This window comes from Vulpes lagopus, chromosome 8 (genome assembly GCF_018345385.1).
Source record: "Vulpes lagopus strain Blue_001 chromosome 8, ASM1834538v1, whole genome shotgun sequence".
NCBI classification, from domain to species: domain Eukaryota; kingdom Metazoa; phylum Chordata; class Mammalia; order Carnivora; family Canidae; genus Vulpes; species Vulpes lagopus.
Window position 1 is genome coordinate 72,467,232 of NC_054831.1, and position 24,872 is coordinate 72,492,103.

General features: G+C 43.5%; 1 protein-coding gene and 2 pseudogenes across 1 annotated transcript; 2 read left to right on the top strand and 1 right to left on the bottom strand.

Moving 5' to 3' along the window:
• On the top strand, positions 1 to 20,085 carry PHYH (phytanoyl-CoA 2-hydroxylase). The gene is made up of 9 exons (XM_041767023.1): positions 1 to 393; positions 3,498 to 3,556; positions 5,396 to 5,506; positions 6,117 to 6,285; positions 9,274 to 9,355; positions 11,565 to 11,746; positions 14,913 to 15,062; positions 17,645 to 17,779; positions 19,775 to 20,085. Exons 1-9 carry the CDS (start codon positions 319 to 321, stop codon positions 19,826 to 19,828), a joined length of 1,017 nt encoding a protein of 338 aa, XP_041622957.1. The 5' UTR covers positions 1 to 318; the 3' UTR covers positions 19,829 to 20,085.
• On the bottom strand, positions 12,133 to 14,103 carry LOC121497418 (annotated as a pseudogene).
• LOC121497751 overlaps positions 19,878 to 24,872 on the top strand; it is a 24,158-nt pseudogene continuing 19,163 nt past the window's right edge.

Sequence of the window (24,872 nt, forward strand, 5' to 3'; positions counted from 1 at the left end):
GTGATGTGTTGGCTCATTTGTCACTGGGCGACCTTCACCGGGTTAGAAGCCCTTGAAAAGCACTTGCTCTGCTCTGGGAGGCAGTGAGGATCTCTGCGACGGAGGAGCAGGGTGTGCGGGCATCCATCCTCTCCGCCCGGGGCGCCCAGTGCGTGGACCCAGGAGGCCCGGGGCACCCCGCACCACGCAGAATCCGGGAGCTCCACGCCCTCCTCCAGACCGACGTCTGCTCGTCGCCCCGCCCGCCGCCCGGACCGAGGCGGAGGCCCGAGGCCCGAGGCCCTGCTGAGCCGTCTCCTGTCGTCTCCTGTCGGGGCCATGAACCAGTGCCAGGCAGCCGCCCGCCTGCGCGTCGTGCTGGGACACCTCGGCCAGCCCTCGGCCGGGGCCGGCGTATCCTTTGGGCTGCGGGAGCTCGGGCTGCAGGAGGGGTGGCCTCCAGGGTCCCCTGGGTCGGCGCCCGCGTCCCCGTGATGGTCCCGCCTGTTCCGGGCGCCGGGGCGGGGGGCAGGCGGCAGGGGGCATCCGGCCGCCCGGAGGGCGCGGGCAGTGCGGGCCCCGGGGCTGATGCGCGCCCCCAGCCCCCGGCCTCCGCGCCGGCCCGGGCCCGGGGCCCTGCGCTGCGGGCGGAGAGCAGGCGGCGTGCGCGCAGCTCCCCGGGCCTCTGGCCGCGGCCGCCCGGAGCCCGGGAAAGGCGAAGCACGGGCCCGGCACCGCGCGCGGAGCTGCCCGGGGCGGCCGGGCGGGCGGCAGCGGGAGCCTCGGGCCGGGCCGGCCCCCTCCGCGGGGGGAGCCCGCTCTGGCCGCGGCCCCGGCGCTCCCCTCCAGCCCGGGACCTGCGCGCGCGCCCGCCGCCCCGCCGCCCGCCAAGCCCAGGGGCCCGCGCTCCCCGCGGCCTCGGCCTTCACGAGGGCAGCACTGCTGTGGCATCCAGGACACGTCGCTGCAGCGCAGGGACACCCAATTGCCGGATAGAACCGGGTCTCCTGATCCCTCTGGGGGCCACTTCGGGGAGCCTGGGAAACGCTGCGCGCGATTTTCCCTTCAGCCCGGGACTAGTCTCTGTCCTGCTGTGGGCAGGGTCCTGCATCTTTCCTACAAATGAGACTAGCTGTTGTAGGATTGCTCTGAGTTCCAAGCCTCGATGCAGCGGTAAACGAAAGTCCAGCCGCCCTCCCACAAGGCTGGTGATGTGATCTCATCCGACGGGCCAGAAAGCAGAAACCCAGGCCAGGGGAGAGGCCACTCTTGACCGAAGCCATTTAACTAAAGCAGTGTGTTCCCGGACGGGCACCGTCAACAGCAGCTGGAACCTTGCTAGGAAGGCAGATTCCAGGCTCATCTCTGACCCTGGACTCCAAACACCTGGGAGTGGGGCCCAGCCATCTGTTTTCACTTGTTTCGGATACATGCCCAACAGTGAGAAGCACCAACATACTGGGACTAGGGATAACTGGGTCCAGTCTGGTACTACGGTTAACATTTGATACCATGGGCCCCTGGGTGGCTCAGTCCATGAGGCATCTGATTCTTGGATTCTAGCTCAGCTCTTGATCTCAGGGTTATGAGTTCAGGCCCTACACTAGCCTCTATGCTGGGCAATCAGCCTACTTAAGAAAGAAAAAAAGAAAAATCTGATATTCTGATCCTGCTGGTTCTTGCTTTCTTTTTCATCTATGTTTCCGAGAACAGCACTATCCAATCAACTTTCTTTGATGCTGGAAATGTCCTACACCAGCATTGTCCAGTACATGTGGCCATTGAGCACTTGAAATATGGCCAGGGCAGGCTTCATTTTCATTCTCTTCATATTAAATGGACAGACATGGCCAGAGGTTCTGGTATTGGACAGCTCTGCCAAGATGTTCAATGCATGTGTATGTGGTTAGTGCTTCGAGAGGATCCTGGAAATCCTGTGGCAGTTTCTTCCCAGCCTTAACTGGTCTTAAAGGGATGTGGATTCTGGCACAAAGCAGGGATTTTTTTTTTTAAGGCATAAACCATAAGGCTTTTTAAAAATGCAGTTATGCATTGAGAAGAAAATAAATATGACTTATAATTCCACCACTCACAGATCATTATCAGTCAGCTTTTTGGTGTGTTTCTTTTCTATGAATTTACATAATTATAGTCATACTGAATGTACAACTTTTTGCATCTATTTTTTTCATGTTTACTAATATTATGTAGTAAACACCAGAAACATTTGGCTTTATATAATACCCATTTCCACACCATTAAAACATTTTTTAGAGAAAAGCAACTACCACCACCAAAACACACAGTGGTAGGAAGAATTTTGGACTGGAATATTGCTTTCTGGCCACATCTTGCTAGCAGCTGACAAAGGTCATTATCCTCTCTGCCTCAGGGAGAACAAACATTGGCTGGCAGTTCTGTGTCCCCGGCTGTTTCTCTCCTTGACAGTGATACTGCCCCCAGTTACATAAAGACGTGACAAAAATAACATGTTTATGAGTAGTGACATTCTGACAGTCACTCCTTAAGCTAAAGAAACAAACAAAAAAATTAAAAGGAAAAAAAGGAGGGACACCTGGGTGGCTCAGAGGTTGAGTGCCTCCCTTTGGCCCAGGACGTGATCCTGGAGTCCCAGGATCGAGTCTGGCATCAGGCTCCCTTCATGGAGCCTGCTTCTCCCTTGGCCTGTGTCTCTGCCTCTCTCTCTTGTTTCTCTCATGAATAAATAAGTAAAAATCTTAAAAAAAAAAAAAAAAGAAAACTAGAAAGAATTTCTAGAGTTCCTGGTTCTTTAGGATATTTAAAATTATACTTGATTGTATGGATCACACTTTTCCTGCAGCCAGTGTCTATTTAATAGATGTTTTTTAAAAGCCAGCTAAACTGTTTCTCATATTTGCACTGCATTACCAATAAATTCAATAACTCTTGTGAAAAGCACGTTTCTACTCACTTCTATTTTCTTTTAAAAAAGTTTTATTTGCTTATTTATTTATTTATTCATTCATTTATTTATCCATGAATGACACACAGAGACATAGGCAGAAGAAGACGCAGGTATCCTGATGCAGGACTCGATCCCAGGACCTGAGCCGAAGGCACAACCACTGAGCCACCCAGGTGCTCCTCTCCTCACCTTTAGACATGAACCTTACAATGTTTATTTGTTCAGCAGTTTAGTGGAAGGAATAGTCACATAGAATAAACTAGGGAAATCTATGAAGGAAACAGTGATGGCTCAAATGTGGACTCAGCCATTCTCTGCTGGGTGACCTTGGACCAGTTACTGAGCCCAGGGGTCTAGGCCACCTGCTCTGGGCAGCAGGAATGCTGATAAAGGTCTTGGGGCTTCCAGCCCCTCCTCAGGATTTTGTGAATTGAAATGATGGAAGCAAGGGTGCATACCTGTCATCAGCTCTGTGTGTCTTCTCGGATGAGGGCTAATCCAGGGCCAACTGTGGGTTCCAGAAAATGCTGACTCTGAAATTTAATTTTATTTGCCTTAATTCATATCGTAGGTAGCTTACCCCACTTCGGGGGCTGTGTCTCCAAACAGCTTCCATCCTCCACAATTCCAGTAAGTAGATCTAATGGTCATTAAAAACCATATGATATATATATATATATACAGCTTTTTCTAGTGGGAATTAAGATATAAAATACAACATATCATGTTGTCTGGTGAATTTATTACACAGGGGTGTGGCGCCTGGGTGGCTCAGTGGGTTAAGTGTCTGACTCTTGATTTCTGCTCAGGTCATGGTCTCAGGATGGTGGGATGGAGCCCCATGGAGGGCTCTGTGCTCAGCAGGGAGTCTGCTTGCCCCTTTCCCTCTGCTCCTCACCCTATCCCACCTGTCCTCCCTTCCTCCCTCCCTAAAGAGAATAAATAAAATTAAAAAAATATTCATTATAGAAATCTTCTGTTGCCAGGACTTGTTCTAATTAAACCCAGGGAAAATGTTGAAGACCTTGACTTTAATTTTTTTTAAAGATTATTTATTTATTTATTCATGAGACACAGAGAGAAAGAGAGAGAGAGGCAGAGACACAGGCAGAGGGAGAAGCAGGCTCTATGCAGGGAGCCCGATGCGGGACTCAATCCAGCGTCTCCAGGATCACGCCCCAAGCCAAAGGCAGATGCTCAGCTACTAAGCCACCCAGGTATCCCATAAAATAAAATTTGAAATATAAAATCTATTGGATTTGTTTTTTGTTTCCCACCAAAAAGCCATATATATTCCTTACAGAACAAATTAGAAAATCAGAGAAATAAAAGGAATTTTTAAAAATCATCCACAATTCCACTACATAAAGGCAATCACTTAAATAAAGTGTTTTTTATAATTTCTTTTCATTTTTTTCAACTCGTGTCTTGGTTTTGCATAAATATAACTATACTATTATAAGCACTGTCCATGCTATTAAGTTCTTCATTTTTTTTAAAGATTTATTTAATTAAGAGAGAGAAAGCACACGGGATAGCAACTGAGAGGAGGGACAGAGGGAGAGAATCTCAAGTAGACTCCCCACTGAGCCCGTAGCACCTCGTGGGGCTCAATCCCAGGACCCCTGAGATCATGACCTGACGGGAAATTACCAGTTGGCACTTAACCGGCTAAGCCACCCCAGGGTATATGCTCTTCACTTTAATGCCTGAGTACTACCTATCCCATTGAATAGATATAAGTAATTAATTATTCTTCTAGTTTTTTGTGATAGTAGTTAATGTTTTTGGATTTGAACCTTTGTTTTTTTTTAAAGATTATATTTATTTATTCTTGAGAGACACACAGAGAGAAGCAGAGACATAGGCAGAGGGAGAACTTGATCTCAGGACCCCAGGATCACGACCTGAGCCAAACAAAGACAGATACTCAACCACTGAGCCACCCAGGTGCCCCGAAACGTTTTTTAAATAAATGTTCAGATTAGGGGTGCCTGGCTGGCTCAGTTTGAAGAGCATGTGACTCCTGATCTTGGGGTCATGAGTTAGAAGTCCACGATGAGTATAGAGAATACTAAAAAAAATAAACAAACTTTAAAAAAAAAAAAAACCCTACGACTTTTTTTTTTTAAGATTTATTTATTTATTTATGAGAGACCCACAGAGGGAGGCAGAGACATAGGCAGAGGGAGAAGCAGAGGGAGAAGCAGGCTCCATGCCGGGAGCCCGACGTGGGAATGGATCCCAGGACTCCAGGATCATGCCTTGGGCCAAAGGCAGGCGCCAAACCGCTGAGCCACACAGGGATCCCTGACTTTTTTTTTTTAATGCTCACATTATTTTCTTAAAGTAAATAAGAAATACAAATGCTGGGTGGATGAGTAGTAGAAACATTTCTCAAGATCTTGATACTTAGTGTTGGGTTGTGATTTTTCGGTTGGACTTATTTGAAATTTATCTTTTCTTTAGGTATACTCAGCAGAATGCTGTTCTAAGCCTAGAACAGAGAAAATTTTATGAAGAAAATGGGTTTCTTGTCATTAAAAATTTGGTGTCTGATGCTGACATTCAACGCTTTAGGTACAGTAACCTTTCGTTATTTTAAGAAATATGTTGTATGTTTGCAATGGGAACATGGGTAAGAGTACCGTGTGCGTGTTCAGATAGTTTTCAGGGACTGGTTCCTTGGGAAGTGGTTGGGAACATAAAGGGCTGGCTTTAATCTTAGCCCTTCTACTAAATGTTGTGTGCCCTGGTGCAACTTACTTTCCATGCCTCTCATTTCTCATCTGTAAAATGGGGATAATAGTACTGAGCCCTAGTGTTGTTGTGAGGACTGAATAAAGTAAGACGCACACAGTGCTTCCAACCGGGCCTGGCCCATGGAATGGAGGAGAGAAGTATTTGCCATTGTTACTCAGATGCAACCAAATCACAGATTTTCCCCACTGTTTTCTTAGGCTAAGGAAGATGTGGGTTCTCACAGCGAATTCTGCCTCACATTGAGGAGGCAGGGCTTGTGAGCTGGCCATTTCCTCCTCCCTATGCTCAGAGCTGCTCAGCGTGGCCTGGAGGTCAACTTGGTGCAGAGACACCATCTCCTCAATCTTTGTGGATCTTTCCACAGAACTGGCCAGGCAGGTGCCTGGAGCCTATAGTAATGACATCATCTGCCAATTTCATTTCCTAGGGACCAGTTTGAAAGGATCTGCAGAGGGGAGGTGAAACCAGAACAAATGATGATAATGAGAGATGTGTCCATTGCAAAATCAGAATATATTCCAAGTGAAAGGATGATTTCAAAGATCCAAGACTTCCAAGAAGACAAGGAACTCTTCAGATACTGCACTCTCCCTGAGGTTGGAGAACCTTCCTGTGTTTTCTTTGTTTTTAGGTTAACAAAGGAACTCTGATGAGCCTCCAGGGTTCCCACCTTTGTGTAACACGGGAACAAACTGGTTGTCACTGTGTGTTGTCCACTTATAATAGATCTGACATCTTCCCATGTGACTTATATATTATCACTTGTGTATCTATATCTATATCATACTTGCAAACTTCTGCATAGCATCCCATTGTAAAATGTACCAGTTTATGAACCATTTATTTCAAATGCTTTTAGTTTTATTTTTATTATTTTTTAAAGATTTTATTTATTTATTCATGAGAGACATAGAGAGAGAGGCAGAGACATAGGCAGAGGGAGAAGCAGACTCCTCATACAGAGCCTGATGCTGGATCTGATACCTGGACTGTGATCACACCTTGAGCCAAAGGCAGAGGCTCAACCGCTGAGTGACCCTAGTGTCCTGGTTGTGTGTGGAGATTACTTAAAATTTTAAAAATTCTTTAAACAAATGATAAAAAAAAAGAAGGAATATTTTCCTCATGAGAGAAGACTGTACAGCAGGCCACCTATCATGTCCAGCCCCTTGCGTTGGAGACAAAGGGGGACATGGCCCCTGAATCATCTATTCTTCCCAACCTCAAGTCTTGCAATGGAAATGGAACTTGTGAGCATCGATCAAGGAAGAAAAGCCTGAAGTTAGAGGCTACTTGCGTTAGATGAATCACGATGAGGCCTCCAGGGTTCCCACTGTTCTCAAATGTGCCCCATGCACCTGCTGGTTCATGCAATGATTTTTAGGAGGTGGGGATGATATAGTAGTTGGGTATTTATTTCAATGTGTATTGGAAAAAGTAACCAGCGCATCTTACCTATGACTTCAGGAATATTATTAATCAGGATAAGACATGATTTAATTTAGGGAAATTATTGGCTAATATTGGGTAGTTCTGTCACATATGCTAGAAATGGTAAAATGGCTCTTGAGTCACTGAAGTTTAGAAAATACTGGTAGGAGATGCTGGGCTGGCCTGGCTGGGTGGAGCATGTGAGTCATGAGCTCAAGCCCCACGTTGGGATAGAGATTATTTTAAAAAAAGCGATGCCTGGGTGACTCAACAGTTGAGTGTCTGCCTTTGGCTCAGGGCACGGTCCCGGAGTCCCGGGATCAGATCCTGCTTTGGGCTCCCTGCATGGAGCCTGCTCTTCCTCCCTCTTCCTATGTCTCTGCCTCTCTATGTAAATAAATAAAATCTTTAAAAAACAAAACAAACAAACAAACAAAAAACAGGAAAAGAAAATAGTTGCCTAAGGGAATCCTAAAAGGTTATACCCTTTATAAAAAGAAATAACAAGTATGAGGTCTAATTCCTAGGATTTTGGTACCATTTCGAGTGTTTCATGCTCAAGTTGCCAATATGCCTTATATGTGAAATAAAATAGTGAGAAAGCAGTAGAAGAGGCCTCATTTTTAGAGTCAGACAGAATTGGAGATGGAATATCATCCATTTCAATTGGCTCTGCCAACTTGGGCAATTTATCTGCAAGCTAATGATTCTTTAAAGCATCATTAATTCCAGGGGGCAGAGCAGCCCAGGTGGCTTGGCAGTTTGGCACCGCCTTCGGCCCAGGGTGTGGTCCCAGGGTCCCGGGATTGAGTCCTGCATCGGGCTCCATGGAGCCTGCTTCTCCCTTTGCCTGTGTCTCTGCCTCTGTGTGTGTGTGTGTGTGTCTCTCATGAATAAATGAATGACATCTTTTAAAAAAAAATTCCAGGGGGCATTACTTTTCAGGGATTGTTGTGAGACGTAAGTGGCTGACACATTAAGCCCCTGGCAGGTGGTAGGCATACAAAGCTGAGTGCTTTCCTCCCTAGTGGGTTAGGTGTAAGGAGGGAGCACACCCGCTGCCAGACCCCAGTCCAAATTCAGCAAACACACACACACTTCCCACCCCTCCCACTCCCCCACCGACCCCCACGAGCTCTCATTGCACCTTGGTGTCAAGCACCAGTGCCCATGTCATTATTTAACATCCTTCCAACAGAATATAGACGCCATGGGAGGAGGGAACCTGCTCATCTCACTCCCTGCTGCGTGTCCTTTTCTATTACTGTCTGGTTTGTAGCCCTCAGTGAAGAGCTGTGGAAAGGGAGGTGGCCTGACTGTGAAGTGTGCCCCTGTTGCTGTTCTTTTGTCTCCTGGGCTCTGCATGGCAGTTACACATGTGTTGGGGCGTCTCATCCCTTCATTTTTTTTTCTTTCTTTTTTTTTTTTAAAGATTTTATTTATTTATTCATGATGCGCACACACACACACACACACAGAGGCAGAGACATAGGCTGAGGGAGAAGCAGATTCTTTGCAGGGAGCCCAATGGGGGATTTGATCCCAGGACCCCAGCATCACACCCTGAGCTGAAGGTAGATGCTCAATCTGTGAGCCAGCCGGGTGCCCCTGATGGTCCCTTCTTATGAAGAATCTCCGTGAGGGAAAGAGAAAGGTGTCCTCTCCCTGGGCATCTATGGACAGTTTCAGTTGAAAGAAGGGTATTCCTGTCCTTCCCAGTCGAAAGCTGAGAGAAACTCATCCCATTCTCATAGAAAAAGTGATTCGGTTTCCAGCTGGCTTGAAAGAGCCTGTTTAATTGAGTGTTGCAGATTTCCAGTGCTGACTTTTTCATTCTTTGTTTGCAATGTTGTGACATACCAACAGTTTTTTAAAAATATGTATTCTTGGTAGGGAGGGGCAGAGGGAGAAAAACACAAGTAGACTCACCACTGAACAATTAGTCCAGCCTAGCCCATGATCCTATGACCCTGGGATCATGACCTGAGCTGAAATCAGGAGTCGGATGCTTAACCAGGTGAGTCACACAGGAACTTCTACCAAGTGTTTTGTATAACTATTGACATCCTGGCTCTTGTACAGATAACTGTACTTTGTACCATGGGCCTATTTATTTGATTTCTCGTGAAACTTTTTTTCTTCTTTTCTCTTAGATTCTGAAATATGTGGAGTGCTTCATTGGACCCAATATTATGGCCATGCATACAATGCTGATAAACAAACCACCAGATTCCGGTAAAGGGCTCTTATTTCAAAGAGGAAAAAAAAAAAACCAGGAAGTTTCAAGCATTCCAACTATAGCTGTGTGTATAACTGCTAAACCTTGTTTTTTTTTTTTTTTTTAAGATTTATTTATTTATTCATGATAGACACACAGATAGGGAGAGGCAGAGACACAGGAGGAGGGAGAAGCAGGCTCCATGCCGGGAACCCGATGCAGGACCCGATCCCGGGACTCCAGGATCCCGCCCTGGGCCAAAGGCAGGCGCTAAACAGCTGAGCCACCCAGGGATCCCCAACTGTTAAACTTTGATAAATAAATATTTATATACTTTTATTCATGTCTCAAAACAGCACACATAAGAGTGAAGTAGAATAGTTATTTCAGATATATTTTTTAAAGATTTTCTTTATTTCTTTACTTATTTATTTATTTATGAGAGAGAGAGAAAGGCAGAGAGAGAGATCCCTGGGTGTCTCAGTGGTTTGGCGCCTGCCTTTGGCCCAGGGCGTGATCCTGGAGTCCCGAGATCGAGTCCCACGTTGGGCTCCCTGCATGGAGCCTGCTTCTCCCTCTGCCTGTGTCTCTGCCTCTCTCTCTCTCTGTGTGTGTGTGTCTATCATCAATAAATAAATAAATCTTTTTTTTTTTTTTTTAAAAAGAAAGGCAGAGAGAGAAGCAGGCTCTATGCAGGGAACCCAACGTGATATTCGATCCCGGGTCTCCAGGATCAGGCCCTGGGCTGAAGATGGCGCTGAACTGCTAAGCCACTGGGGCTGCCCAGTTATTTCAGATATTAACTGTAGAATTATTACTTGGATTTTCAGAAGACTGGCTTGCTTCTCAAAAGTGATTTCATATACATGACTGTTCATATACCATCAGTTGCTATTATTATAACCATTACCTCTAAGCTTTATTAACCATTCTCACCTATGATAGCATGAATTCTGCTTTCCTGATTGAAGACATTATAATTACTAACAAAATTAAAACTATATTTATAAATCACAAACTACAGTTGCTTTTAAAAATTCCTTGTGCTTGCTCAAATGTAGCTCCTAAGATCTCATTACCAAAGAAAGTGATTTGAGAGTTAAAACCCAGGAATGTGTACTTTAAAAAGATTTTGTGAAGCCCAATGTGGGACTTGAACTCACGACCCTGAGATCAAGCCTTGAGCTGAAATCAAGAGTCAGATGCCTAACTGACTGAGCCAACCAGGTGCACCAAGGAATCTGCATTTTTTAAAAAAGATTTTACTTATTTATTCATGAGAGACACAGAGAGAGAGAGAGAGAGAGAGAGAGAGAGAGAAAGACAGAGACAGAGACACAGGCAGAGCGAGATGCAGGGAGCCTGATGTGGGACTCAATAGTGGGACTCCGGTATCACGCTCTGGGCGCGAGGGCAGGCGCCAAACCACTGAGCCACCCAGGGATCCCCGGAATCTGCACTTTTGAAGCCATCCCCAGCTCTTGGGCCATGCTGAGAAATTCTGCTCTACCTGTAATAAACTGATCCTTCAAAATTCTTTATCCTTTCCCACTTTTTCTGGAGAAAAAGAGCGAGGAGAACTTTATTTGACAGGCCTGTAGCTTAATTAACATCACCAAATCTTTCCTACTCTGGATGTCTTGTTTAGAGACATCGGGTTGGGGATGGGGGAGCACCAGATTCAGAGTGGAAAATAGGGAGAAACATAAAAATGGCTGAGAGATCTCTGACTCTCCACAGTGATTGTACGCCAAGTGCATCTCATTCTGTGATGTACTTTTTGGAGACCTTTTATTAATTTAGTTAACTGATATTTTTTGTATCAGCCACTTAGAAGGCTGACTGGGAACCAACAATTTGGTTACTCTCTTCAATTACTCAAACTTTTTTTTTTTTTTGAATACTAGGTTCTATGCCCAAACCACAATTACAAAGGAAAAAAACACAATAGAATTCATGACATGAAAAAAAAAAAGAAAAGGATTCATGACATGTATGAATTGCTAGTGAATGCTGTGTGTCAGTACGTCCTCGGCTCCCAGGAACCCAGAAAAAAAAGTAGAGGATCTGGAGTCGCCCTGTGGATTTGATATTCAAATTTGATGCTTACCTCTCTGGACTGATTTTCTGTAATGTTGTTTCACTTCTTTGGGTTTTGTAGGTTTTGCAGGCAAAAAAGATGAAATCTGAGATGCAAGTGTGTGTTAACAGCAGGATCTATTTCAGGCAAGAAGACATCCCGCCATCCCTTGCATCAGGATCTGCACTACTTCCCCTTCAGGCCCAGCAATAAAATTGTCTGTGCTTGGACAGCCATGGAGCACATCGACAGGAACAATGGCTGCCTGTGTGTGCTTCCAGGCACACACAAAGGCTCTCTGAAGCCACACGATTATCCAAACTGGGAGGTATGTCTCGTTAGAGGAGGAATCTTACCTTTTTATGTCGTTGTTTTCTTTTAAGATTTTATTTATTTGTTTGAGAGAGAGAGAAAGAGCACAAGCACATGGGAGAGGAGTGGGGGAGAGACAGAGGGGAAGGGGAAGGGGCAAGCAGACTCTGCTGAGTCAGTTAAGTGGCTTGAACTTCGCACCCTGAGACCATGACTGGAGTTGGCATCAAGACTTGGACCCCCAACTGACTGAGCCATCCAGGCACCCCTAGAGGAGAAATCTTAACCAGAATATATATATTTTTAAAGTATTATCGCCATTTATTTTTTTTCTGGAGAACACTTTTTCTTCAGTTGTTAAGGACCTAGCTCCTTGAGAGCAAGGCTGGGGGATAGAGAAGCTTGGATGGAGGTTTAATGAGGCAAGAAGGATACGGAAAATTACAATGAAGCAGATTTGGAGTCAAAACAGAGCCACACAGGGGCACCTGGTGACTCTGTGGTTGAGCATCTTCCTTTGGATCAGGGTGTGACCCTGGGGTCCTGGAATCGAGCTCTGCATCGGACCCCCCGCAGGAGTCTGTTTCTCTCTTTGCCTGTGTCTCTGCCTCTCTCATGAATAAATAAAATATTAAACACACACACACACACTAAAATTAACATGTTGAAAAAAAAGGACTTAGCTCCTTACGTGGGCTTCGGTGAAGGTTGTAGGACAGCACCTGCAGGTCTAAATTGGGGTGGGGGTGTTCAGTCCTTCCATGCTTCACAAGAGCGATTCCTGACTACCTGCAGTGAATGGCACAACTCATGCAATAATGTAGTTTCACATACAGCTTGGGAAGCACATAGGCATCGAAGACACTCGCTTCGGAAATGTCCCTGACAGCGGCGGCCTCCACTATGTTCAGAAGAATGAACTTCTTAATGACCTTGTCCTTGGGCACACAACGGGCGCAGTTGGTGCAGTGGATAGGCTGCATGTGGCCACGGCCTTTTTTGGCACGACCATTATTCGTTGTTTTCTTAGCCATCTTGGGCATGGGACTGAGAGCCAGAATATTTTTTGTTTTGCTTTCAATCAGTATCCATAAAGAGCTTTAACATTGAGATGGCATTTCCTTCTTAATAAAACATCGTTATAGGATTTGGAATTAGAATCAGGGACGATTCAAGGATGTCAGGTAAAATAACCATTTTTCCTTCATGAAGTGTTGGAAAGCTGATCAGTGTAGGGAGCTTTGGTAGGTGCTGAATAGGATCTGAGATTATCAAGCCTAATTGCAGAAGTAAGACAAACACTTGCAATACCACAATCCAATGTCAAGTGCCAAGTACTTGTCACACACCCTTCATGAATGCATTATATAACATGAAGTTAGTACTTGACTCTGGGGAAGAATGAGTAGTATTCCATTTCATGACTGTTGCATGGTGTATGGATAGAGCTAGTGATGTTGGAAGAGTACAAAAAGCTTTTGAGCCCGTGAATGGTGAGATCAAATTCGTTCTTCAAGAATGATAATCTAGAGGCCTAGAGAAGAATATACTGGAGGTGAGAGTCCAGAGGCAGAGAAACCAGAGAGGAGGTGATAAGTGTTTTAGGTATGAGACAATAAGGTCTTGAAACCCCATAATGATGGTCAGAATGGGAAGAGCACGGGTTGTTAAGGCAAGAAGAATGAATGTGGTTTGTAGGAAGTAAAGAATATGGCTTTCAGGCCTTCTGTCTCAATTAGTTAGATTCTCGCACTGAAGATTAGTGCCAAAGAAAATATTGGGGTCTGGATTCTGATATAAAATCTGAAACTATAAGATTCATCAATTGAATTGAGGTTTAGGGAAAGTTTGGTGTGGACAACAGAAGTGGGCTGTGGCTGACTTAAGCCAAGGGGAGTGTTTTGGAGGGTAGCTGGTACCTGCTGAGTCCATGGAAAGGCTGGCTAGCTCTGATGAGCAGGAAAGTGGAGGTCACGTTCAGTGGGAACTGAACCTGGTGGGAGCAACTGAACTTTGACCATAACCAGTGCCTTCCATCATCTGCTCAGATCCAAAGTGACCACAGAGGAAGGTCAGATTGACTTAGCTTAGATCATGTATCCACCCTGGCCAGGAGAGAAGTGCACTGGATCAAAGCCCCAATGAAGTCCAGCAGGAAAGCAGTCCTTTCCCCAGGAGAATGTGGCATAACCTCAGGAAGGGGAATGTGATGTGGTCCTCCCTCCATAACCATTACTTAATGCAATAACTGATTTTGAAATAGTTATTTAAAAAAACACAATGTTTTCCTTTTTTTTCTTTAAAGAATTTATTTATTCATGAGAGACGTAGAGAGAGAGAGGCAGAGACACAGGCAGAGGGAGAAGCAGGCTCCATGCAGGGAGCCCAATGTGGGATTCCATCCTGGAACTCCAGGACCACGCCTTGGGCCAAAGGCAGGCGCTAAACCGCTCGGCCATCGAGGGATCCCCAGAGTTTTTCTTCTTAATTATGGATGTGACATCAGTGCTTTCTGAGCTGAGAAAAATAGAGATTTACTCTCTGCTGGTTTGGGAGAACAGTTTGCTTCTTAGAGGTATTCTTGAGTTATAGAAGAATGGTTCAGGCAAAGTTCTACGTGAGGAGAATATCATACTGGGAAAGAGAGGATCCCTGGGTGGCTCAGCGATTTAGTGCCTGCCTTTGGACTAGGGAGGGCCTGACCCTGGGGTCCCGGAATGGTGACCCACATCGGGCTCCCTGCATGGAGCCTGCTTCTCCCTCTGCCTGGGTCTCTGCCTCTCTCTCTGTGTCTCTCATGAATAAATAAGTAAAATCTTTACAAAAATATATCATCCTGGGAAACGATGATTATACATTCAGGCTTGAAAGGCGATCTTCTATGTTAACTACAAAATGCAACGTTGATCTAGATCCTCATTTATAATTCAGTTATGAAGGGTAAGAAGAAATTTCAGCATCTTCCTTTGCCTCCCTAAATCCATGATTTTAATATCATAATGTGACTTTCACAGCCACACATCTGCGAAGCTTTTGTATATTTGCAGTACCTTTTAAGAATCTATTTATCTTTTTCTCTTGGAAGAACTTAGGAAACCTTTGCTTTTCCTAATGAATCATTGATAAAATTTTTAGTCATTGGGTTCCTCAAATACAGAGTTGGGTTCTCTTATGTGTTCTAGGGGGGCGTGAACTTAATGTTCTATGGGATCAAAGACTATGATGAAAACAGCCCCCGCGTGCACCTCGTGATGGAGAAGGGAGACACCGTTTTCTTTCATCCTTTGCTCATCCACGGATCTGGCTGGAACAAAACTCAAGGATACCGCAAGGTATGCATTACATCACTGTGCTTTCCAAAGACGAATAGGTTAGAAGCAAAAATGTCAAGATATGTGAAACTTTATGAGATTTGTGATGATTAACTAAACTGCTCTTGCTGTGGGGCAGCCCCGGTGGCACAGCGGTTTAGCGCCACCTGCAGCCCGGGGTGTGATCCTGGAGTCCCGGGATCAAGTCCCACGTCAGGCTCCCTGCATGAAGCCTGCTTCTCCCTCTGTCTGTGTCTCTACCTCTCTCTTTCTCTTTCTCTCTCAATAAATAAATAAATAAATAAGTCTTTTAAAAAAATGAAAATAAACTGCTCTTGCTCTGGTTTATTTACCAGGAAATATATTTGATACCTCATGCTTTTTTGCTAAGTTATCAGTAGGAGGCAATGAGACCTCAGGTTCCCAATCCTACTGATCCTGAATTAGGAACATTCATAGAATTGCTTCAGAGAAAGAAGATACTTGGTAGCCCACAGCCTGTGCTTTTGGAGACAGAAACAATGGCTGATGTACTAAAATCTTAAAATGGGAAATGGATATAGGAACCATTTATGATGGCAGTTTATAATAGCTTTGATATTGAATTGGCTGCCCAGAAATCAGATTTAGCAGCCAGCCTTATTTTTCCCCCTTATCCCCAGAATGTATTAAAAACCTATTGATTTCATTGCTTACATTAAAATTTGACAAAATTTCCCATATTCCCAGATTTCTCTCTTCTCAAATATTCAGCAGATCTGACAGTACTGTTGACTGACATTACCCACATTACATGGCTCTTATTACAATATATTGGGGTTTTTTGGGGTTGAGTGAAGCGTGCCAGTTTGTCATACCAACACACCCGTTGTCTCCCTAGGTGCAGGGTTAGCTACCAGGTTTCATCTTCTATTCATTCATATTTTCACCAGATCAACAGGGCCAGGATGAGGGTGAGGCAAGAAAGCCCTCTCCTCCAGGGAAAATGTAACAGAGGTCGGGGGATGGTGCTAAAATACCTCAACAATCAAGTTAAATGATAGTTTAAGGCAGTATTTAGAAAATCAAAATCAATGCAAAAAATATCTGTGATGAACACAATGCCAAAATGTTTTTAATGCCAAAATTTTAAACACTTATATTTAAAATTCGTTTCTTAGATCAGACTCCCCACCAGCATGACCCTCAGAACTGTACAAGCAGGGGTACAGCCACAAGGACATAAATAATGTGAATGTTTTTGGGATTCATGAATTTGGGCCTTTTATCCTGTATCCTTGGTGTCAAAATTCAACTTGATATGAAAATGGAATTTTATGTGTATGTGTGTGTAAAAACAGGATGCTAAGACAAATAGTCTGAAAGTCTGTATGAGTTAGAAAATTATATTACTTTTTTTTGAAAGATTTTATTTATTTATTCATGAGAGACACACATACACACAGAGAGAAGCTTAGACACAGGCAGAGGGACAAGCAGGCTCCATGCAGGCTCATGTGGGACTTGATCCCAGGTCTCCAGGATCACGCCCTGGGCTGAAGGCGGGGGCGCTGAACCGCTGAGCCACCCAGGGATCCCTTTATATTACTACCTATATGATCAGAATTATAAACTGAGTAGGATAACTACATAACGAAAGATCTCATGTCAAAACCTGAAAATATAGTATAAAGTGATTCCTGTATGAAACTAAAAGGTAAATAATAAGAAAACCAAGTAATGTGAATGATAATATCCTAACTTTGCAATTTTCAACTACTTTATTTGAGAAAAGATGGACCCTTACAAAAAAGACTTAAAAACACATATATGGTAATGTACTTATCCCCTCTGGCCTCAGGTGTCACTACTCCTTGGTGTGTGTGGGGGCTTCCATGGGAAATGGAGTTTGTGACTCCACTGTCTAGAAATTTCATGTTGTGAGCAAAGCAGGCAGCTCTTCTGAGAAGTGAGGTCACCTCAAGAGAACTAACATGCGACTAGGATAGTGAGTTTTAAGTTTATCTGCTGATAACCTTTTTAAGAATGGGGAGAACCAAGTAACCTCCTCTTACCTTCAGAAGGACAAGATGAGTGCCATATATGAATGCTATTGGACTTCAAATGTTCTTTTGATTGACAGGGGTGGGTGTGTATATTATTTTCCATCGCAAGGTATTTTGTGTTTTTTTTTCTTGATCTTTAGACATTAAAATAACAAAGCACCACAAACTCAGCTGAGTAACTAACTTCTGTGACTTAAGAAGAGGATGAAGAACCCTGGAACCCATTCCTGTTTAGGCCTGGAGGACATGCACTCGCTAGATAAATCACATGTTAAAAAGTTTAAAGTCCTCTTACTCTTGTCATTATGTTCTCTGCCCATTTTGAAAACAAGTATCCCAGGGAGTTTAAAACCTCTTGGAATTTCTCAGTCAGCCTTTAGCTGTACCTGGGGGGAGATAAGATATTGAACCCCAAAGAGACTAATCCAAGACACGATGGAACATTCTGGAAATCAAATGCTAGTGAACTAGCTGATGTTCTAAAAGAAGTCTTTCTGTTTGGTTGTTGCTGTTAACAGATTTTTTCTCCCCCAATATTAATCATTTCACCCTGTACAGGCAATTTCCTGCCATTTCGCCAGTGCTGACTGCCACTACATCGATGTGAAAGGCACCAGTCAAGATGTCACTGAGAGGGATATTGTACGGATTGGACATAAATTATATGGAATTCCGAAAGACAGCAGACTGAAGGTATGTTTGGGTGAGATGACAGGTTAAACTTCTTTTCTCCTTCAGATACTTGATAATTCTCATATCTGGTTTACTTTTAAAGGATATTATTTATTCACCTGAGGGAGAGAGAGAGTATGAATGTGGGGGGTAAGGACCGAGGGGATGGTGAAGCAGAGTCTACTCTGAGCAGGGAGCCTGATGATAAGCATAATTCCAGGACCTTGAGAACAAAGGGTAGACCCTTAATTGAGTCACCAAGGCACTCTAGCTACCAGGTTTAATTTGGAAGTATAATGTGCATTGTTTAGAGCACCTTGCAGAAGCCTTGCTGAGATCCACTGATAATGACCTTGGAATTTCAGTTAATACTTGCTTCCCCCACGTGGGGCACCTGAGCATCCCAGGCTTCTTTATGTCTTTTGGCCACCCTGTGCTGTGTAGGCTATCCTGTTCCAGAACAGGCAGGTAGGAAAGGAAACAGCAGATCTGTTTCCTTTCCTAGGAGGAGAGCAAGTGAGCGACAAAAGCCACCTTCTGAATGCACATAAGGAAAGTAAATGTTTGGGGTGTTACCCATAGGCCTCCCTTAATTTCTCTACAACAGAGTATTTACACATATGCAGATCCAATAACTGTCCCAGAGGCAATTCTCAAGCAGGTTTCTGTGTGGGTCAGTTAGCATCTGGGGTTCCATGGAGCTGATGGCAGAAACCACTGATGCTTATCAAGAGGGGACATGAGACATTATTTCATATGCTTTGCTACTTAATACACAACACTTGTAAAGTAGTTGTGTGTAGCTAGTGGGCATTCAGTGCTGCTGATGATCCCCAGACAAATTACAGTCAAGCCAAAGAAATAAACATATTTGCCTCGTAGACAAAGACATTTTAGCCTCTGAACCAAGAGGCTAATCCTATGTTTCAATTTGCAGGAATCACCAATATATGTTTCCTAGGGGGTGACAGGACCTCCACGTAGACTGAATGTAATGATAACTCGGCGCCTCTAATACTGTGAAGAGTACCGCACACCAGCACTACACTACCAGACCTTGCTGTCTGCTTAAAAATAAACAAGAAACCAAAAAGTTTGTTGACTCAAAAGTCTCAGTTGTTTGATTAAGAACAAAGCAATAACACCAAATCAACCCAATACCAAATCATGACCTGATTTTCACTGAGGAGCAGATCACTCTAGATGAGGCAGCAAGTGGCTAAAGGAAAGCCAGACAAGGAGTACAGGTCTTCTTGACCAAACAGCATGCTAAGCCTGTTGAGGACACCTGTAGTCAACAGGAGCACCAATTGGCACAGGCTGACTGGCGTCTGGCTCTCTCAGTTTGTTCAATGCGATTTTATTTTATTTTGCTTTATTTTATTTTATTTTATTTTATTTTATTTTATTTTATTTTATTTTATTTTAAAGATTTTATTTATTTATTCATGAGAGACACAGAGAGGCAGAGACATAGAGAGAGAGGCAGGGTCCCTTGGGGAACCTGATGAGGGACTTCATCCCAAGATCACAGGATCATTACCTGAGACAAAGGCAGATGCTCAACCACTGGGCACCTTGGCACCCCTGTTCAACACCATTTTAGATTGTAAAATCTAAATTAGATCGTACTGGCAAGTAAATTATTGGGTGTCTTAGAATATGGTTTATTGGGATTCCTGGGTGGCGCAGCGGTTTGGCGCCTGCCTTTGGCCCAGGGCACGATCCTGGAGACCCGGGATCGAATCCCAAGTCGGGCTCCCGGTGCATGGAGCCTGCTTCTCCCTCTGCCTGTGTCTCTGCCTCTCTCTCTATCTCTCTGTGACTATCATAAATAAATAAAAATTTAAAAAAAATTAAAAAAAAATAATATGGTTTATTTACTGATTGGATCATTGTGGAGAATTTTTCTATTTATCTATTGGTAGATGCTAGAAATCTACCTTGTCTTATGCTGAACACATTCCCAACATTCCCAGTGTTCCACGGACTCACTGTATTTGGCTTTATTTCCAGGACGTGTCTAGATATCGAGCCCGGCTGGTGAAAGGAAGAAGGATCAACCTTTGAAGTAGCTGCCTCATGGAGCTCTTTGAGACAAAAACCAAAAGGAATCAAGATGCCTACGGAACATGTTTTATTAATGAGCTGTCCTAATCTTTCTGTCACTTGTTATGAAGATCACAACGCACTTACAGGGAACTTTATGGTATCTGGTTAGCTCTGGGTGAAGGGCTGTTGCTTTAATGGATGAACAGGTGTAACACTGGCCTATTACTGTCGTCAGGAATACTACTTTGCACCTAATAAAGGTCACTGATGTCTAATTTAAGTGTGTTCAGCTACTTTCATTCAGTTAGCTCTTTGCCCAAGCAAGAAGGAATGCTTTGAAACTCAGGGTCTGCTGACTTTTTTGCATCCCTCTTCTGGAAATCCCAACACCCACTGATTTCATGGCATGAGAGACTTCTCAGATCTAGAACACTGTCCTCTACAAACACGTTTATTTTATTTTTTTTTATTTATTTATTTTTTACATACACGTTTAACAAAGGGTATTGTGGAGTGAGAACAAAGGTGGATGCTCATGCTCTGACACAGGAGTCCTTGCATGACTTCTCCAACCCAGCCAGCCTCCTTAAAAAAAGACAGGATCTTTCCAAATCCCTTTCTCTCTTGCTGAAGAAGGAAGACAAAGGTGACTCCCTCTGCTAGTTTTTATTGAGTTAGGCAGCTGAATACCCTCAGCATTTATGAATGAAACCTAAACTCTCTCAAGGTACAGAGAAATTGTTAGTTTCAATTTCTAATGGGCACAAACTGGGGAAATTTGTTTTATTTCATTTAAAGAGTATTTATTTATTTATGTTACAGAGAGAAAGCACAGGCAGCAGGGATTTGGAGGGGTAGAGGGGAGGGAGAAGCCGACTCCCTGCTGGGCAGAGAACCTGAGGGGGGTGGGGCTCAACCCCAGGACTCTTAAATCAGGACCTGAGCATAAGGCAGAGATGCTTAACCCACTGAGCCACCCAGGTGCTCCTCTCCTCACCTTCAGACATGAAACTTACAATGTTTATTTGTTCAGTTTAGTGGAAGGAATAGTCACATAGAATAAACTAGGGAAATCTATGAAGGAAACAGTGATGGTTCAAGTGTGGACTCAGCCATTCTCTGCTGGGTGACCTTGGACCAGTTACTGAGCCCAGGGGTCTAGGCCACCTGCTCTGGGCAGCAGGAATGCTGATAAAGGTCTTGGGGCTTCCAGCCCCTCCTCAGGATTTTGTGAATTGAAATGATGGAAGCAAGGGTGCATACCTGTCATCAGCTCTGTGTGTCTTCCCGGATGAGGGCTAATCCAGGGCCAACTGTGGGTTCCAGAAAATGCTGACTCTGAAATTTAATTTTACTTGCCTTAATTCATATTGTAGGTAGCTTACCCCACTTCGGGGGCTGTGTCTCCAAACAGCTTCCATCCTCCACACTTCCAGTAAGTAGATCTAATGGTCGTTAAAAACCATACGATATATATATACAGCTTTTTCTAGTGTGAATTAAGATATAAAATACAACATATCATGTTGCCTGGTGAATTTATTACACAGGGGGTGCGGCGCCTGGGTGGCTCAGTGGGTTAAGTGTCTGACTCTTGATTTCTGTTCAGGTCATGGTCTCAGGATGGTGGGATGGAGCCCCATGGAGGGCTCTGTACTCAGCAGGGAGTCTGCTTGCCCCTTTCCCTCAGGTCCTCACCCTGCCCTGCCTGTCCTCCCTTCCTCCCTCCCAAAAGAGAATAAATAAAAATAAATAAATAAAATTAAAAATATAATTCATGGGGCAGCCCGGGTGGCTCAGCGGTTTAGCACCTGCCTTCAGCCCAGGGCCTGATCCTGGAGACCTGGGATGGAGTCCCGCGTCTGGCTCCCTGCATGGAGCCTGCTTCTCCTTCTGCCTGTGTTTGTGTGTGTCTCTCTCTCAAATAAATAAATAAATAAATAAATAAATAAATAAATAAATATTTTAAAAAATATAATTCATTATAGAAATCCTCTGTTGCCAGGACTTGTTCTAATTAAACCTAGGGAAAATGTTGAAGACCTTAATTTTTATATGTATTTTAACATTCAGAAAGGCAAAAAATATCAGAAGTGTATAATCTGATTAAATTTTTTAAAGATTATTTATTTTTTTATTCATGAGAGAGACAGAGACACAGAGAGGCAGAGACACAGGCAGAGGGAGAAGCAGGCTCCATGCAGGGAGCCTGATTCGGGACTGAATCCTGGAACTCCAGGATCATGCCCTGGGCGGAAGGCAGGTGCTAAGCACTGAGCCACTCAGGGATCCCCTAACCCGGTTATTTAACATTCAAGCATGTTACACCTCATTGAAGTTAGCCCTTAGTGTGTGGTCATACTGCTCTATTAGGTAGTATCCTTGGTTTATTTTAAATTACCTTTGTAGGAGAAGACATGATATCAATGGAATATTATCATAGAGCCACAATTCTGATGTAAATTATTGGATGGGGTGCTCTGAGTTGTGCATATGCTATACACTGACTTGGATTTTTCAACTTTGATTTCTTCTGAGAATGTATGATTTAATATAAAACATAAAATCTGTTATATTTAAAATAAAAGTAAAATATAAAATCTACTCGATTTGAACCCACCTAAAAAAACCATACATATTCCTTACAAAACAAATTACAAAACCAGAGAAATAAAAGGAATTTTTAAAAATCATTCATAATTCCATTACATAAGGCAATCACTTAAAAAAAGTGTTTTTAAAAAAATTTCTCTTCATTTTTTTTCAGGTAGTATCTTGGTTTCATGCAAATCTAAGTATATTTTACTATTATAAGCACTATCCATGCTATTAAGTCCTTCATTTTTAAAAAAGATTTATTAATTAAGAGAGAGAAAGCACGAGTGGTAGCGAGTGAGAGGGACAGAGGGAGAGAATCTCAAGCAGATTCCCCACTGAGGCCATAGTAAGCCATGGGCTCAATCTCAGGACCCATGAGATCATGACCTGATGTGAAATTACCAGTTGGACCCTAACCGACTAAGCCACCCCAGGGCACATGCTCTTCACTTTTAAAGCCCGAGTCCTATCTATCCCATTGAATGGACATAAGTAATTAATTATTCTTCTATTTTTTGGTGACAGTAGTTAATGTTTTCGATTTAAACCTTTTCTAAATACATGTTGAGTTTAGGGGTTCCTGGCTGGCTCAGTCAGAAGAGCACATGACTCTTGATCTTGGGGTTATGAGTTCAAACTCCATGTGGGATATAGATACAGGTTGGATATAGGGATTACTTTTTAAAAAAATGAACAAACTTAAAAGAAACGATTAGACATTAAATAAAAAGGTTCAGATTATTTTCTTAGAGTAAATAAAAAATAGAAATGCCAGATGGAAGAGTAGTAGAAACATTTCTCAGGTTCCTGATACATAGTGTTGGGTTTTGATTTTTCAGTTGGACTTATTTGAAAGTTTTCTTTCCTTTAGGTATGCTCAGGATAATGATGTCCTAAGCCTAGAGGTCAACTTGGTGCAGAGACACCATCTCCTCAATCTTTGTGGATCTTTCCACAGAACTGGCCAGGCAATTGCCTGGAGCCTGCAGTAATGACATCATCTGCCAATTTCATTTTCTAGGGACCAGTTTGAAAGGATCTGCAGAGGGGAGGTGAAACCAAAACAAATATAATAATGAGAGATGTGTCCATTGCAAAATCAGAATATATTCCAAGTGAAAGGATGATTTCAAAGATCCAAGACTTCCAAGACCACAAGGAACTCTTCAGATACTGCACTCTCCCTGAGGTTGGAGAACCTTTCTGTGTTTTCTTTGTTTTTAGGTTAACAGCCCACCTACATGCCTGCCCCAGGAATTGCTGCTTTTCCTTTATCTGAGCCCCTCTCTGGTGGCTGTAGAACAGTGGTTCTCAGTTGGAGGAGCAACCACATCTGGTGGTGCCTGGAGCCCTGTGGGGTTGCCACAAGGTTTGGTCTGTAGAGCCTGGGCATGCCGCTAATGGAGCCCAGGGAGCCTATAATGCACAGAAAGCCCCCTCCCCCCAAATAATGAATTTTCCGGCACCAAATGTCAATACTGGCCAGGTGGAGATACCCTGCTCTGGCGCTTGGTAATTAACCTGGTGGAGAAGGGCGGGAATTCTGCAGTCGAGTGGGGGAGCCTCTCTCACACTGGATATGGGCATATCAACAGGAGTCACATTGCAGATCTCACTCACTGTACATCCATTTATTGTTGCTTTTGTTTCTGTGAATCTGGTAGTAGAGGTTTAAGTAGGTCTTTAGAGTTAAACTTGACTAAAAAATTATCATTCTTTAAGCATAAATCATATTTATAAAGTTATCCACATAATATAGAAAATGTAAAGTGAAGTCTCCCAACGTTCATCCCCACTCACTGCCAAGCTTTTAGGTGTATTCAACTAGAATTCTTTCATGGCCATGAAAATGCATCCGTAGCCCCCTACCTTTTGTGTAACACGGGAACAAACTGGTTGTCACTGTGTCATGTCCACTTATAATAGATCTCAGACATCTTTCCATATCACTTACACATTATCACTTATGTATGTATATCTATATCATACTTGCAAATTTCTGCATAAATGTATGACAGTTTATGGATCATTTATTTAGAATGGTTTTAGATTTTTTATTGTTTTTTAAAGATTTTATTTATTCATGAGACAGAGAGAGAGGCAGAGACATAGGCAGATGGAGAATAAGCTACCTGTGGGCAGCCTGATGTGAGACTTGATCCCAGGCCCCAGGACCATGACCTGAGTCAAAGACAGACACTTAACACTGAGCCACTCATATGTCCCTTGACACATGGCACACTTTTTTTTTTAAGGGGCACTTTGCATATAGAACATTTTGGAAATTATAACCCCAAGTGCTATTAGATAATGTGACTTAATGGGAACCTGGCTGCTTTAGTTGGTAGAGCATGGGGGATTTTTTAGTTTTTAAGAGGTATGCACTATTTTAAGATTTATGTATTTATTTTAGGCATGAGAAGGGGAAAGGGCAGAGGGAGAGGTAGAGGGAGAATCCTCAGGC